We start from the raw sequence: 14,532 nt of genomic DNA, 5'->3' as shown, positions 1-14,532 counted from the left end.
GAAAGGCAAGAATGGGTCGTGTTATTCAACCATCCCACAAACTGTAGCGCCACCTTATCCAGGGTACAGGTATGGGTACCAGGACTCAGCGGTGAACCAGACCCAGTCTCTGTTTCTCAAGGAACTTCCAGCATAAGGAAAATAGGGAAACACTGGTGAAAGGGCAGGGTGCAGTTGAGTTCAGGGAGGGGGTGTCTAAGCCATGCTAAGAGGGGTTGGGGTGGTTTGGGGAACCATGGCTCCCTCGCACAGCACCTGGCACATCCGTTACTCTCCCTTGGTACTGTCTGAGTGAAGAAACCTTGGAGCTGGGTTGGGAAGAGCAGTGCAACAGGGGTAGGTGGAATGGAAGGGCATCTGGACCGAGAGAAAAACAGCATGTGCAAATGCCCAGTGGTCTGCCTGTGTGCTCGATATTAGGGAGCAGGGAGGACTCTGGAGTCGTCTGGGCACTGGGTGAAGAAGCTGGTGAGGAAGCTGGTGGGGTGTGTCCTGATGGCCTTGAATGTGAGTGAGGCCTGGACTTAATTCCGCTGGCCCTGAGAGCCTGGGGACATGGGGTAGAGAGAGGGCTCACAGAGGCAGGCCCAACCTGGCCTAGGGGTGGGGGTGGGGGGTGTCCCCTCGCCTGGGTGGCTTGGAGAAGCTGATCTGCAGAGACACAGGCTCCAGCTTCTATGGGGCTATGCCCCCCTTGCCTGCTGGGCACTGGCGCCAGCTCTGCTGATTGGTGGGTTGGACTCCCCCCTACCCCGGGCTGCGCTGACTCAGCGTCTGAGAGGTGATTCCCACGGGCCCACATCTCTCTGGGGGCCAAAGGCCGCGCCATCCATGTCCCACCCACAATGGATCAGTATCCAGGGTCACTGACAATTCAGGCTGAATGGAGGATAAGATTTCTGGTTCCCCGACCCCCACCCCTGCCAACCAGCAAAGCCTCAGGCAGTCCTTTCTGCTGTGCCCCCATATGCCAATTCTGGCCTGGATTTCCACGCCCAGAAGTTTCAAGATACCATAGTTATCAATACTTTTTTTTTTTTTAATTTTAAAACAGTGAAAAGAAAAATAAATATCTTTGAAGAATAAAAGTACAAGGGTGGGGTGAGGTCGTGGGCTGGAGACTTGGCGGGTGGGGGGGGGGTGTCCTGGCTTCGGTGATCTTGCTTGGGGGTCTTGCTCCTCCCGGGCCACCCCCTTTCCAGCCCCGCTGGGAGGTCTGGGGGCTCCGGCCAGCCCGCGGCTCCCAGGCCGGGCGCTGCGTCAGCGGAACCGCGCAGGGATTAGACCCCTGGCGCCTGGAGTCCCGTCGGGCGGACGGGCGGGCGGGGCGGGGGGCTGCCGCCCCACGAGGAGGGCTCTTCCCGGTGTGGTGCCTGCGGCCTCAGTGGTGTCCCATGTCCTCCATTCCCACGCGGCCCCAGACGCCCAGCACGAAGCTCTCGATGTCGCACTCGTTGGCGCCGCGCACGATGCGAAAGTGGCCCCTCTCGCCCCAGGCCGGGCCCCACGAGTTGGCCGCCGTCTGGGAACGCAGAGAGGGCTGTGAGGAGGGGAATCGCGGTGGGGGAGAAGGGCAGGAGGGCCGGGGGAAGGTCATAGCGGCCGCAGGGCGCGCGGTGCCGGGACTCACCCAGTACTTGATGGTCTTCCCGTCGGGCAGCGTCTCCTCGCCCCACCTGCCGGGCAGAGCCAGAGCCACGAGCGCGCTGATTCACCTACTTTCAGGAGCTCCCGCCCCCTGCGGCCTTCCCTAGCCAGGCCCCTGTTGCCTTTGGTGACTTGGCGCCCCTCAGGACTTGGGCAGGTCTCTGTCCCTCTCTGCCCAAGCCCCACCAGGCTTCCCAGTTGGTGCCAGTGGTAAAGAATCCCTGGGTGGGGAAGATCCCCAGGAGAAGAGGCTACCCACTCCAGTATTCTTGCCTGGAGAATTTCAGGGACAGAGGAACCTGGTGGGCTACCGTCCATAGGGTTGCAAAGAGTCAGACAAGACTGAAGCATCTTAGCACCGCCGGCCACTGTCCCTCTCTGCACCTCCCTCAGTCTCCACATCTCTAGGTCCCCCGTGGGGCACAAAGGGACATCTAGGGGGGTTAGCAGAAAAGCCTACACCTTCCAAAGACCCACATGGCAGGGAGGGCACACCTCTGCCTGCCCTCCATCCTTACCTGGCTGGTTGAGGGGGTTGAACAAAGTACATTTTATCGGTTGGACTATTAAAATCAATGACTCTAGCATCTCCTGTTACATCAGTGGGGGAAACTGAGGGCTGGAGGTATAAGTCAGTGAGTCAGGCAAAACTGGGACAGGCGCTGAGCTGGGGAGAGGTAGAGCAACTCTTGAATCCTTGTCTGTATTTGATTTGGAGTGATTTCTCCTGGTGTGTAAGGAAGAAACTGTTCTAGAACACTTTGAAAGGCCCCTAACTCTTGGTGTGCCCCGAGGCAACTACCTCCTCTTTCTGAGTCCCAGTTTTCTCCTCTTTGAAAGGGAGCTTTGCAGAGAGGTGGTAAGGATTCAAGGCAGGTTTAGAGCCCCCAGGGCAAGCCCTGCTGCCCCCAGACCCCTGCCCACCAAGCCCCTTACCCTGTGATCTTGACTGAATGGGTCCCATGCCGGCGGTATCGCTCCGGCCTCCCGAGGCTCACTGGTGTGTGGCTGTAGATACCGCTCTTATATACGAAGAAGTCCTCATGCACCTCCATGAGGGCTGTGGGCAGAGGTCAGAGGAGGTGGCTCAGCCCATCAGCATAGGCAGTGATGCCCAAGGCTGGAGATACATGCCCAGGTCCCAGAGCCTCTCATACAAAGGCTGATGCCCAAGGCTGGAGATACATGCCCAGGTCCCAGAGCCTCTCATACCAAGGCTGATGCCCAAGGCTGGAGATACATGCCCAGGTCCCAGAGCCTCTCATACCAAGGCTCTAAGTGCCCCCTCCAGATGCTGCTCCTGAGGAGAGGACACAGTCCCCCACTCCTGGCCCCAGTGGACTTGCTGCGCAGGGCGATAGGGACCACCTGTGCCTCGGTGCCCAGTCTCAAGCAGGCACAAGCTTCGGGCATCACGGGGCAGGATGAGGGGCATTTACCTTGGACAGGACCATTCTCCATCAGCTCCTTCATGATCTCCTTCTCCTGGAGGGTGAGGGGGTGGGGAGGAGAGGATCCATCAGGCGTGAGGCTCCAGCCTTTGGTCAGGCTTCCAGCTCTCTCCTGCCTGTGCCCCTCACTCAAGTGCAGACTTACGTTGGAGCCGAGGCGGTAGGCAGGAGTGACCTGGTAGATGTCATTGGCATGGACATAGCTATTGGGGCAGCGCGCGGTGGCCTGGCGTTTGCCCCGACCCATGGCCCGACTGTGCATCATGCAGGGGGGTGCGGGGACAGCCTCGTCCCGCCCATGGCCGGAGACTGGGTAGCAGTGGTCAGACACAACCCTGCAGGGGCAGCGGGAGGGAGTGGGGACAGAGTGAGCATGGGGCAGCCTGGCCCAGGCCCTTCCTGCAGGCTTTTGCTTCCTGAGACCCCTGCCTTATGCCCTCTTCCCTGTCCGTGCCCCCTGCTGCTCACCCTCGACGGCGCAGGAACCACCAGGCGCCATCCAGTCGCCCACCACGGCAACCCTGCTGGTTGTGCGTGTCACAAGACAGCAGGTTCTGGGGCGACAGGACGGGTGTCATGTGCCCCAGAGAATGGATTGAGACTCGATCGGATGCCACAGCTGGTAAGAGAGGTAGAGGGGCTGTCAGGGGGCTCAGGCCTTGGCCCTCCTTTCCCACCTGGCCAGCCCCTGCCCTTGAACCTACCTGCCGTGGAGAAGGCCCAGGAGCCTGCACAATTGCCCTGGTCTAGAGGGTCGTGGATCAGGTTGGGCCACTTCTCAGAGGCCTCGAAGGTTCTGGGCAGCACCTCCCCTGGACCCAGCACTGTCTGCAAGGCAAAGGCCACTCTTGTCTGTCTCCTGCCTCTGCCCCAGCCTGCCCATCCGGGGCCCTAGGCATGGGAGGTGTCCCAAGTGTCCAGAGCCTTCGGCAATTTGATCTTGAGCCCGCCAAGACGTGAGAGATTTGATCTGAGAGATTCCAGCAACCTCCACCTTGGCCCAGAGGGAGACCCAGGCACCATTTAGCGCCTCCTAGTGTCAGGTGGGAGGTGACTAGTCCTGTTTACAGGTGAGGCTGCTGAAGCTAGGAACAGGGAAGTGACCGGGCCGCTTTCTATTCCGGCTTCTTTCCTCCTCTGCACCTTCTGATCCACTTACATCCTTCTTTCCACCAGGACCTTGGGATTCGGGCCCCAAAGGGCAGGGGAGGAAAGAAGCAGTAAGGTCCCGTGACTGGGCAGGCTGCCAAAGCAAACAGCAGGAGGCAGAAAATAGCCAGAGGCCCCAGGGAATAAGGGCAGGGGCAGGGTCTGGTCACCCCAGCCTTGAGCTGAACTCCCTCTGCAGGGCGGGCCGCTCCAGCCAGACACCAGCCCCTCCTTGCCCGCCACTGACGGACAGAGCCTTCGGCAAGTGGCCAGCTCTGTCCCACTGAAGCTCCCCTTCCTCACCCTTGGAACTGTCCTGGGTCTGGTTCCCATTCCTACCTCTAGAGGGTCCCACTAGTGGGAAGGGAGAAACCCCCTCCTCCCTTGAGGTTCTGCTGAGATGGCATTTGTTTCCGAGAATTGCTGCTCTCTGGCCAAAACTGGGGGAGTGCCTGTCCCTTCCTTCCCAAAATACCAAGGTGACCTCCTGGCCCTTTGGGGCCCTGACCCCGCCATACTGGGACCAATGACATTTTTTCCCAAGCTGGGGAGGCTCGGGAAGCCAGGGAGGGTGAGATGCTGGGACCACAAAACTCCGAATCTGAGCACCAGTTCTTGCAGTGCAGTCTATGGAGTTATAGGCAGAAACTTAAGGCCTAGAAAAGGGGAGTCACTTGCCCGCAACCCACAGCCTATCGGTGGGGGACAGGCCTAGGCCCTTGGAGAAACAGGGCACAAGGTGCCAGGATCCCTGGGGTCATAGGCCAAAGGGAGATGGCAGGATTGTAGGCAGGGGTGAACTTACATGAATCTCATTCATGTTGGTGACGGAGGAAGATGGGCGGACAGTGCCTAGGCGGTAGCGAATGCCCTCATCCAGGGTCATGCCCCAGAAGGCACTGTGGTTTCCAGCCTGCCAGCTGAAAGAGAGGGGATAGAGGTCACAGACCTGCCAAGGCTGGGGGTCCTGGAGGAATGTGCATGTGAGTGGGAGAGACGCCTACTGGCTGAGTGTACACATGAATAAGATCTGAGTGTGGGTGCTCCTGGCAGGACATGCCTCTCGGGCAGAAAGTACATCTGTATGTGCATGCACGTGCATGTGTGCCCGCTTCGGGCCTCTCACCCATAGTTGCCTTGGTTGATGGCCTTGATCATGTCTTCGTCCACCAGGCATGGCTCCTGGTCACACTCCCACTGCTCTTTCTCATGGCAGGTACTGGAAAAACAGGAGGGAAGGAAGAAGTGAGGTAGGGCTGGGCATCCGTGGAAGGGAGGAGGCCTTGGAGGTCAACATGTGGGCCTGAAATTCCACATCAGCAGCTACGAGAGGACCCCCCAGGTGATCCCATGCAGCCTGGTGGCTTTAAATGTCAATTTCAAGTTCATGATTCTCAAGTTTACATCTGCTTCGCAGGTCTCTTCCTGAACTCCCGATTCTAGGATCTTGACTGCTACACAGCCTCACCTCCGGGGTGTCTACAAGTTACACTCCTCACATCTCAAACAGAACTCCTGCTCTCCCCGACTCCCAGGCCTGTGCCTGCCACAGTCCTCAAAAACAGCCACTCCATCCTTCCTGGAGCGCAGGCCAAAAGCCTGGGAGGCACCCTTGACTCTTTCTCTCACGTGCTGACCTGATTCATTGGCAGATCTGTTGACTTTACCTTAAAAACACATCCAGAATCCAAACCACGTCTCATTCTTTCCTGCAACCACCATGGTCCAATCACCTTTCACCTGGATTAGGCTGTAGCCTCCTCACTGTTCTCTGCTATTCAGCCCTGGGCCCCACTCCTTCAGTATATTTTTAACACAGCCACCACTGTGATCCTGTTAAACCCAAATCATATCATGCCATTCCCCTGCCTGAAACTTGCCATTGGCTTCACATGACAGAATAAGAGCCAAACAAGTCCTTCCATGCCAACAAGGCCCTGCACAATCTGTCCTCTCTCTGGCCCCCTCCTCCAAGACCTGGTTCCTAAGGGCCCAGCCAGGCCGGTCCCCTGACCGTTGACATGAGTTGCGCTCCTGCCCCTGGGCCTTTGAGCTCTTCTTCCTAGGAGGAAGCATCCTCATGGCTCCCTCTCACTTCTTCCAAGTCCTTATTCAAATGTCACCTTCTCAGGGCAGCTTGCCCTGAACACCCTATCTCAGCATCCTCCACACTTCCTACCCTGCTTCCCTGTTTTATTTTCTCCTCAGCCTGTCATCACTATCTGACGTATTATATCTTTAGCTATTTATATTGTTTATACCTATTTCCTCATAGGATCTAATGTCCTCAAGGGCGGGTATTGTTTGATATCATCAGTGCCCCAAAACAAACTCTAACATGTAGTAGGGACCTAGCAAATATTTGTTGAATGAATGAATGAATGAACGGGGCAACATAGTGAAATGATTAAGACCATGGATTCCGAATCGAATTGAGGGTTCTGATTTTAGCTGACTAGTGACCTTTCTGTTGTTTGACGTTTAGTTGCTGCATCGTATCCAACTCTTTTGTGATCCCATACACTGTAGCCCGGAGCTTCCCTGGTGGCTCAGTGGTAAAAAATATCCCCCTGCAATGTGGGAGACGTGGGTTCAATCCCTGGGTTGGGAAGATCCCCTGGAGGAGGACATGGTAATCCGCTCCAGTACTCTTGCCTGGAGAATCCCACGGACAGAGGAGCCTGGTGGGCTATAGTCTATAGGGTCGCACAGAGTCGGAGATGACTGAAGCAGCTACGCAGCAGCAGACTGTAGTCCATCAGGCTTCTCTATCCATGGGATTTCCAGGTAAGACTACTGGAGTGGGTTGCCATTTCCTTCTCTAGGGGATCTTCCTGACCCAGGGATTAAACCTGCATCTCCTGCATTGGCAAGCAGATTTTTTACCACTGAGTCATCAGGGAAGCCCGTATGACCTTAAGTAAGTTATTTAAAACTCTCCCTCAATGTCATCTGTAAAATGAGGATAATAATAGTACCAACTTCCAGGGATTAAAAGGCAAACTTGCAAAGTATTCAGCCCAAGGCCTGACCCATGTTATGTGCTCAGAAATTGTCATCTCCTATTATTGTTCTCAGTACAGGAACCCCGACTCCCCGCCCCCTTGAGTTTCGGACTCAGATCCAACTGGCCTTCTGACATCTCCTCTGGGTATGTGAATGGCATCTCAAAACGGCTAAACTATCTCCCCCAAACCTGTTCCTCCCCCTAACAACATCCTCAACTCAGACAACAGCACCTTATCTACTAGGCTGTTCAAGCCAGAACTCCGTGTGGTCCATGACGTCTCCGCCGTTACTCACCCTGGCCCCCACCACCACATCATGTTGAAGATTACTTTCTGCCACATACCTCCCCTATTAGCAGACCCAGCATCGTGAAAGACTCAGAATCCGCTTGCCTCCTACCCCTCCATCACCATCACCCTACTCTGGTCCCTGGACCATGGCAGTGGCTTCCTTACCAGGCTCTCCAGCACTTTATAATTCCCTTCCCCCAGGACACACGTCCCACTCTTAAAGCCAATGAGCTCTGTGAACAACACACATCAGTTTGTGTCCTCCCTAAGTGGCTTCCCACGGCACTTAGAACAAAGTGCAACATCCTAGGCACAGCTTATGAGACCCAGGGGACGTGGCCTGCACCTCCCCAGGCGTCTCTCCCCATTTCACAGCTCCAGCTGCAATGAGCTTGGTCCCACCTCCTGGCCTTTCCACCAGCCATCACCCCCCTTGTTCCCTCCTCTTGGGCCTGGGCCACTCATGCTCTCATCTCCCTGGTATCTGCATAAACGTCCCTTCTTGAGTGGCCTTCCCTTGCCCCCATCCCACTCAGAACTAGGATCCCCTGTGAACCTCTGTCCCCCCATCACACCTGGAATAGGTTGTAATGACAGGTTTATTATTTTTGTCACCATTAGAGGCTCATGTGCAGGGACAAGAACTGTCTGCTGCATACTGGCTGCATCTCCTTGACCCAGCACCACGCTGGGCACATAGTAGGTCTCTAATAGGTGTCAACTGAACAGCTGAATTCTGTGAATTCTACAGTGCTTTTCCAAGCTCATAACTCTGCTATGACAAGATGCTGAACTTCGTCCTTCTGAGCCTGCCCGAGGCTCCCGCCTCCAAAGTTGCCTTTTAAGGAGCCTCAAGGGGACAAGACCCAGTATGGCTGGGCTCTCCAGCCCCAGGAGCTGTGGGCATGTTCAGGGAGGCTCTTGTCCTTCCCCTCCCCCTCTGGCTCTCAAAGCATCCCTGGAGGGCTCCCAGCGTCTGGGAGGCCCCCAGACACTGCCCCACACCCTCCCTCAGGTGTCAAGTGCAGGGAACACAGCCAGAGCTAGACTGGGAGGGAAGTGGCTTGGTCAGTCCCTTCCTGCCGCCTCCCTCTTTTCCCGCCTCCCTCTTTTCCCGCCTCCCTCTTTTCCCCCAGGGCTGTCCGAGCAGGTCTAGGCAGAGCTGGTGGCAGCAGGTCCCAGCATTCCAAAGGGGGCCTGGGTGGCCAGGCCCGAGGGAAGGGACAGAGTGTTAACCCCTTCATGTCCATCCTATCAGTAACAGCAGAATCATGCAGATGTGCTCCATCTTTTGAAACACACACGGGTCACACACATTCAAAGCATGCACACGTGAGTGCACATGCACTCTCACCCTGACACATGCTGAAATGCATAAATCCTCACTCTCACTGTGACCGAGGCACCCCTCACACCAGTGAGGCAATGGAAACCACTTATACATCATGCATTCCTAAAAGTTTCCTCCCCCCAGAGGCCCTCTTAGTCCCAGAGCAGGGGGTGGAGTGGGTGCAGGGCCTCCTGCTCTAAGTCTTAGGGTCCCCCCTTATTTTCATTAAAGCACTCAAGGCTTCCCCCCTCGCATCTCGGGCCTTTGATTAGGGTAGTGGCGTACCCCAACCCCTTCATCCTCTTGCTGGGAAGTGTGGGGAGGGGTGGGGGTGGGAGGAGGGGCCACATTCCAGGGAAGGCCCTGCTACACTCTGGCTGGCTGCCAGTTCAGCCATCCCTGACCCTCATCCGGTCCAGGTCAGCGGATGCTGCAGTCAGAGGTTTCCTGCCTGGCGCCCCCTTCTTGGACTCTCCCGTGATAGCGAGAAAGGCTGGGAGGGGAAGTAGCCCCGTCCCAGGCAGGAGGAGCTGCACCTGAAGCCAGGCATCCAGGGTTGACTACTCCTGGGCACTGCTGTTGGAATGCTGGTGTAGAAGCTGATGTGGTCCAGGTAAAAATTCCCATTTTACAGATGAGGAAACTGAGGCCTTGCGCCCAGCAAATAAGTGACAGGGATAGGATGTGAAACAAGTCTGTTGCCACAAAACCCACCAAGCAAGCCCCCTCCAAGTCCCAAATACTCACCAACGGTTACAGTTGTCCCAGTAGGTTCCCAAGACTGGATAGATGCGACCCTTGTGCATACATCCTGGTGGGAGGGAAGACAGGAAGAGAAGTGGAACCAAGACCAGGGACGATGGGCTGAGATGGCCAGGTCCTCAGAGGTCTGGTGTCCTGAATCCTCCCAGAAACACACACACACCAGCCCTTACTGAAAGCAAAGCCAAGCTATAACTTAAGACATCTCCTGAGAGTCACCTATCAACTTCCCACTACTTGGAAGTTCTTCACTGACTCTAACCCAAATCCCTCTTGCTTCACTTGGATGCCAGCCACAACATTCCTTAGATCCCAGGCCAGTTAAATGAGCTGGGGTTTGGAGATGGGGAGTGGGACGAATATGGGAAAGCCAAAGCCCAAAGAAGGTACATTACTCCCTTGACAACCCAGGTATGCACCCTCACACCTGCAGCCCCGTGGAGTTATGGGAAGGAAGTCAAGTGATTCTCCTCTTGGATTGGGATGGGAGGATGGTGGTAAGGGCTGAAGGTAGGAACAGACTTGACCCACCTCCCACGTGTGACCAGCCATTTCAGGGATAAGGAATCCTGAACAAAAGCAGAGGAACTGCTAAAATGACGCTGACCAACGCTCGTGTGGTTTATCAGCCTGAGAGTGAGTCAGCAGGTGGGGCCAGCACCTTCTCAGCCCGGAATACGGAGACAGGAAGGACTGGGAGAAAGGGCAGGTGGCTGCCCTTCTCCTGGGCCAAATGAACATCCCACTGACCGAGGCGCTTTTTCAATCTTACTGGAGAGATTCAAGTTAGACCAGAGTGAGTACTTCGCAGAAGTAAAGAGAGAGGGGCGGGGTCTCCTTCCAGATGCTAGGAAGCCTCCCCTGGAAACATCAATGCATCAGCCTTGCTCCTGAGCCTTGCTGAGTTTGGGGCTTGACAACGCGACCCACCCCTGGCCGTCTGGTGCCCACCTTGGATGGGGGGGAAGGGGGGTGGCACGCCGAGGCAGAAATCCCAGAAGTCAGGGCAGCAGTCGGAGACGGTGCGATTGCAGAAGAGGTCACAGTAACAGGTCACACCCAGGTAGGGCAGGGCGCAGTCATCCGCGCGGCCGCGGCAGCAGAGGTCCTGCTCCTGGCAGTACCGGCCCCCCGCGTCCCGGATGCCACGCTGGTGCAGAGCCGGTGCTAGCTCCCGGCGCCTACGACCCCGCCGGGCGCCCACGCCCAACTCGCCGGCCAGCAGCAGCGACAGCAGGAGCAGCAGCCGCGGTGGACGGCGCCACATGGTGCCTCCTGGGCCCAGGGAGGGCAGAGGTCAGGGGTCAGAAGTGGCGGGCAGCAGAGTTTCCCTGGCACCCCCGGGGACTGCTCTCCCCTGCTCCCTGGGGCTGCGAGTCTGCGGGGATCCAACAGGGACCCTGACTCCTGCGTCCTCTGGCAGGACAGGGGCAAGGAGCCACAGTCTATGTGCCCTGGCTTACAGGGCGGGGAGGGGGCTTGGGCAAGAAGTGGAGCTCCTCTCTGACCTGCCAGGGGACCCTCAGGGAATGGGAGGTGGGGACGCCGGCATTCTTGGTGCCCCCCCAAGGCCACACCCAGGCCTCGAACCCCTCGTCTCCTTCGGTCCTGGATCCTTGCCCAGCCTCGGCCCTTGATGGGGGTCCCTGATTTCGTGCCCTCACGTGTCTTCGCGCTGTGCCCCCTCTGCCCGCTTCTACTCTCCCTCTCTGCCACCTGTCTCGGCCCCTCCTCCTCTCTACAACTCTCTCTCCCCCTCCGAGCCGGGGAGAGGTCCTACCTGGTGAGGGGTGTGGGCTGAGCCCCGCTGCCTCTCTCGCCTCCGTCTCCCCGCTCCCCGCGACCGCCGCGGGACACTCAAAGTCAAGTGAGGAAAGCGGGGCGGGATCGCTTTTTGTACCGCCCCGCGGGGCGCGCCGCCCCGGCCGGCGGAGGAAGGGAGGGGCCCCGGCGGGTTCGCACCTGGAATCGCCCCGCCGTAACCCCTGAAGCCGGGACTTGGGCAAAGGGATCGTGAGCACGCGACTGACCTTGCTGGGTCTCCCGTGGAAGCCGTTCCCTAAGGGGGCCAACTGCAACCGAGGCAGAAACGCTTAGTGGTCTGCTGACCCTGGGAAGGACTGCCCGGTGGGCTTCGCGGTGGGGCCGAGGGGCTTGCGCCGACAAAGGAAGATTAGGGGCAGCGGAGTTCCGAGTTTGGGACCTAAGTTAGAGAAATGATGTGGAGAGTGTGGGCGGCAAAAATGACTAAGCCCCCCTGCGACCCCTCAGTAATAAATCCAGTCTTGCGCACCCCTCTTCACTGGGCACCGCCCCCCTCCTCCCAAGCCCTGGAGCTGCCCCAAGCCGTCTCGGTTTCCAGGAATGAGTGGAATCTGGAGGAGGATAGTTTAGGACCCTGCAGATGCCTTGGGAGACTCATCCTCCCCGGGGGGATTTCGGGGAGGATGGAGTGGGTGTGGTTTGGGGGGGCTACCTCCCTGCCCTAAGACCCCTCTCCGGGTCTGCCCTCCCCATCAGCCCAGGCATCTCACCAAACACTGCCCCTCCTATCAAATCCACCCCCCGGGTAGGGTGGGGGTGATCCTGCTCGGCACCTGCGCCCCTCCAGGGTCCCAAGGCAAGAGCCGTGCCAGCTGGCACCCCCTGCGGAGGCTCCCCCCTTCCTGCCCCAGGCTTAAACCCTTCCTTTGCCCAGGCTGGCCTGGGCCCCAAACAATGGGGCTTCTGTCCCGCCAGGCCCGCCATCACCTTTTACCTCCCCATTGCGCAATGCCCTGTCTTCCGAAGGTTGGGCCCCGGGCCAGAGGACTCTTAAGAGCGGGAGGATGAAAGAGACTCCACCTGGACAGACCAACCCCCCATCCTGGGCCTGAGCGTCGCAGACGCCCCTGGATGGAAAACGCAAGCACTGGGAATTCCCTTTGCCCTTGCTCTGACCTCCCTGCCGCCCTCCTCCGGACTTGGGGCATCTCAGCTGGCTGGCCCCTGGGGGAGGGGAGGGACCCGGACAACGGGCATCTGTGATTGAGTTGACTGAGTTACCCCCTGCCAGGGGGTACTGGGCAGGGAGTCAAGAAGGGAATCCTGCCCTGAGTAGGGGTGTGGGGGTTGGAGGAGTAAGGTCCTAGAGCCCCAGCATTGGCGCGAACACTCACAGGAGCTGGCCATCTGCTCCTTGCAGGGACCCAGGAGGACAGAACCAGATGAGACCCTTGAGGCTCAGAACAGACTTGCCCGAGGTCACATAGCCAAAAGGCAGGCTCCCTACCTGCCAACACTCCACTCCCTTCCCCCAGCCATCCTTAGTCACCCGCTTCAGGCCTCAACACCCTCCCTGTAGGGAAGTCCCTTTCTATGTCTAACCTCTATTTGTCTTACTGCAAAGCGGGCCCCTCGTACTGGGAAGGAGATGCAGGCTGCCTTCAGAAGAGCTCGTGCCCAGAGAATCCACTTTCATGAATCCATTTCAGTGTGGTTCTGGGGCTGAGGGCGCTGGCCCAGGGGCATCTGGCCTGTCCTTTGCCCCAGTTCACCCCCTGCAGGCCCTCCATGCGAGTCCCTGTCACGTGCGTATCTGGGTTTGAGAGGTGTTTCTGTTGGAGTGTGTCTGAGTCTGCTTGTATCTCCGTTACCTATCTGTCATGTGCCTGCGTGTCTGGATGTGTGGTCACGGGTCTGTCCGTGTGTCAGTGTACTGTTTGCTTGTATCTGTGTGCTGGTTGTCTTGTGTGTTGGTGTGTATAGCTGTGTGACTGTCCCCGTCTGTCTCTGCCTGTCTACGAGGTGTCTGTGTATCTGGGTAGGTGTCTGTTTGTGTCTGTTCAGGGGTTTTAGCTGTCTGCCTGTTCTTGCCTGCCTGTCTGCCCATGCACAGGAGACAGGAACGCAGAGCGAGGAAAGAGAACGGAGCCAAGAGCATGGCTGCAAGGTCCCTCGTCATCACTGAGCTTGGCACTGAGCCTGCCCCAGTGGAATCTTGTGACTCATTTGGTTTCTTGGCCAGGGAGGAGAGGAAAAGGGCAGGGCTCGGGGGGAGGGGCTGGAACCCCACTTTCCTTTTCCGCAGCTCCTCTCCTTCCTGGTGACTCGCTCTCTGCCTTTATTCTTGTCCAAGGGCCTAGGGCCGAGCAACAGGTGAGGAGAAGGCTGCAGGCTTTGCCCTCTGAGCCCTTTGGCCTCCCGGGAGGCAGGTGGCCTGGGGCTCCGCAATGATTCTGTCCTTCCTCACTTGTCACCCTGGCAGACCCTGCCCCTCTCGGGGCCTTGGTTTCCCATCTATACCCTGATACTCCCTAGAGGCTCTTAAATGCTCTTTTCTTTCTACAAAGGGTGTGTGTGTGTGTGTGTGTGTGCATGCTCACTTCTGTCCCACTCTTTTGTGACCCCATGAAACTGAAGCTCACCAGGCTCCTCTGTCCATGGGATTTTGCAGGCCAGAATACTGGGGTGGGTTGCCATTTCCTACTCCAACCCAGGGATCAAACCTACATCTCTTGTGCCTCCTGCATTGGCAGGCAGATTCTTTACCACTACGCCACCCGGGAAGCCCTTCTGCAAAGGGAGGTGAGGCTAAAAAGAGGTAGTGACCCACCTAAGGTCACACCGCAGAACAGAGGCCCGGGCCTCCTCTCTTCTCCCCGGAATCTGGCACTACCCCCTCCCTTTTCCAGTTCCCCAGCTGCTCCGGGTGCTCGGTAGGGGCCATTCTCCTCTGGAGGTTGAGCAGGGCTTCCTGGGAAGACAATGACCCGTTGTGCTCTGCTCAACCCAGGTCTGTGGCTGAGGACCCACTACTTGAGGCCTGGGAGCTCAGATGTATGGATCCCAAATGGCACCACATCTAGGGCTGGGAGGTCCCTTGGGAACCCCTGTGGTCAGCTGGGCAGGCCCA

The 14,532-nt window shown here is 57.7% G+C and overlaps 1 protein-coding gene across 3 annotated transcripts in view; it reads right to left on the bottom strand.

Annotated features, from left to right (window-relative positions):
• Window positions 1-1,018: 1,018 nt before the first annotated feature.
• Window positions 1,019-14,532, bottom strand: part of TINAGL1 (tubulointerstitial nephritis antigen like 1) — a 36,920-nt gene continuing 23,406 nt past the window's right edge. Inside the window, exons 1-12 of one of the 3 annotated variants that reach the window (XM_061148428.1) lie at window positions 11,419-11,538; window positions 10,590-10,913; window positions 9,624-9,687; window positions 5,374-5,466; window positions 5,053-5,167; window positions 3,803-3,926; window positions 3,567-3,717; window positions 3,244-3,433; window positions 3,087-3,132; window positions 2,584-2,707; window positions 1,631-1,676; window positions 1,019-1,522 (exon numbers count right to left, since the gene is read on the bottom strand). In XM_061148428.1, the coding sequence (XP_061004411.1) occupies window positions 1,382-1,522; window positions 1,631-1,676; window positions 2,584-2,707; window positions 3,087-3,132; window positions 3,244-3,433; window positions 3,567-3,717; window positions 3,803-3,926; window positions 5,053-5,167; window positions 5,374-5,466; window positions 9,624-9,687; window positions 10,590-10,905 (1,410 nt within the window). In that variant the 5' untranslated portion in view covers window positions 10,906-10,913; window positions 11,419-11,538 and the 3' untranslated portion in view covers window positions 1,019-1,381. Of the gene's footprint in view, window positions 1,523-1,630; window positions 1,677-2,583; window positions 2,708-3,086; window positions 3,133-3,243; window positions 3,434-3,566; window positions 3,718-3,802; window positions 3,927-5,052; window positions 5,168-5,373; window positions 5,467-9,623; window positions 9,688-10,589; window positions 10,914-11,418; window positions 11,539-14,532 lie in introns of those variants that run through there. The other 2 variants (XM_061148429.1, XM_061148430.1) reach the window with 2 other exon arrangements.

The sequence above is a fragment of the Dama dama genome, chromosome 8 (genome assembly GCF_033118175.1).
Source record: "Dama dama isolate Ldn47 chromosome 8, ASM3311817v1, whole genome shotgun sequence".
NCBI classification, from domain to species: domain Eukaryota; kingdom Metazoa; phylum Chordata; class Mammalia; order Artiodactyla; family Cervidae; genus Dama; species Dama dama.
The sequence above is the reverse complement of the archived record's forward strand: the minus strand, read 5'-3'. Positions and strand labels throughout refer to the sequence as shown.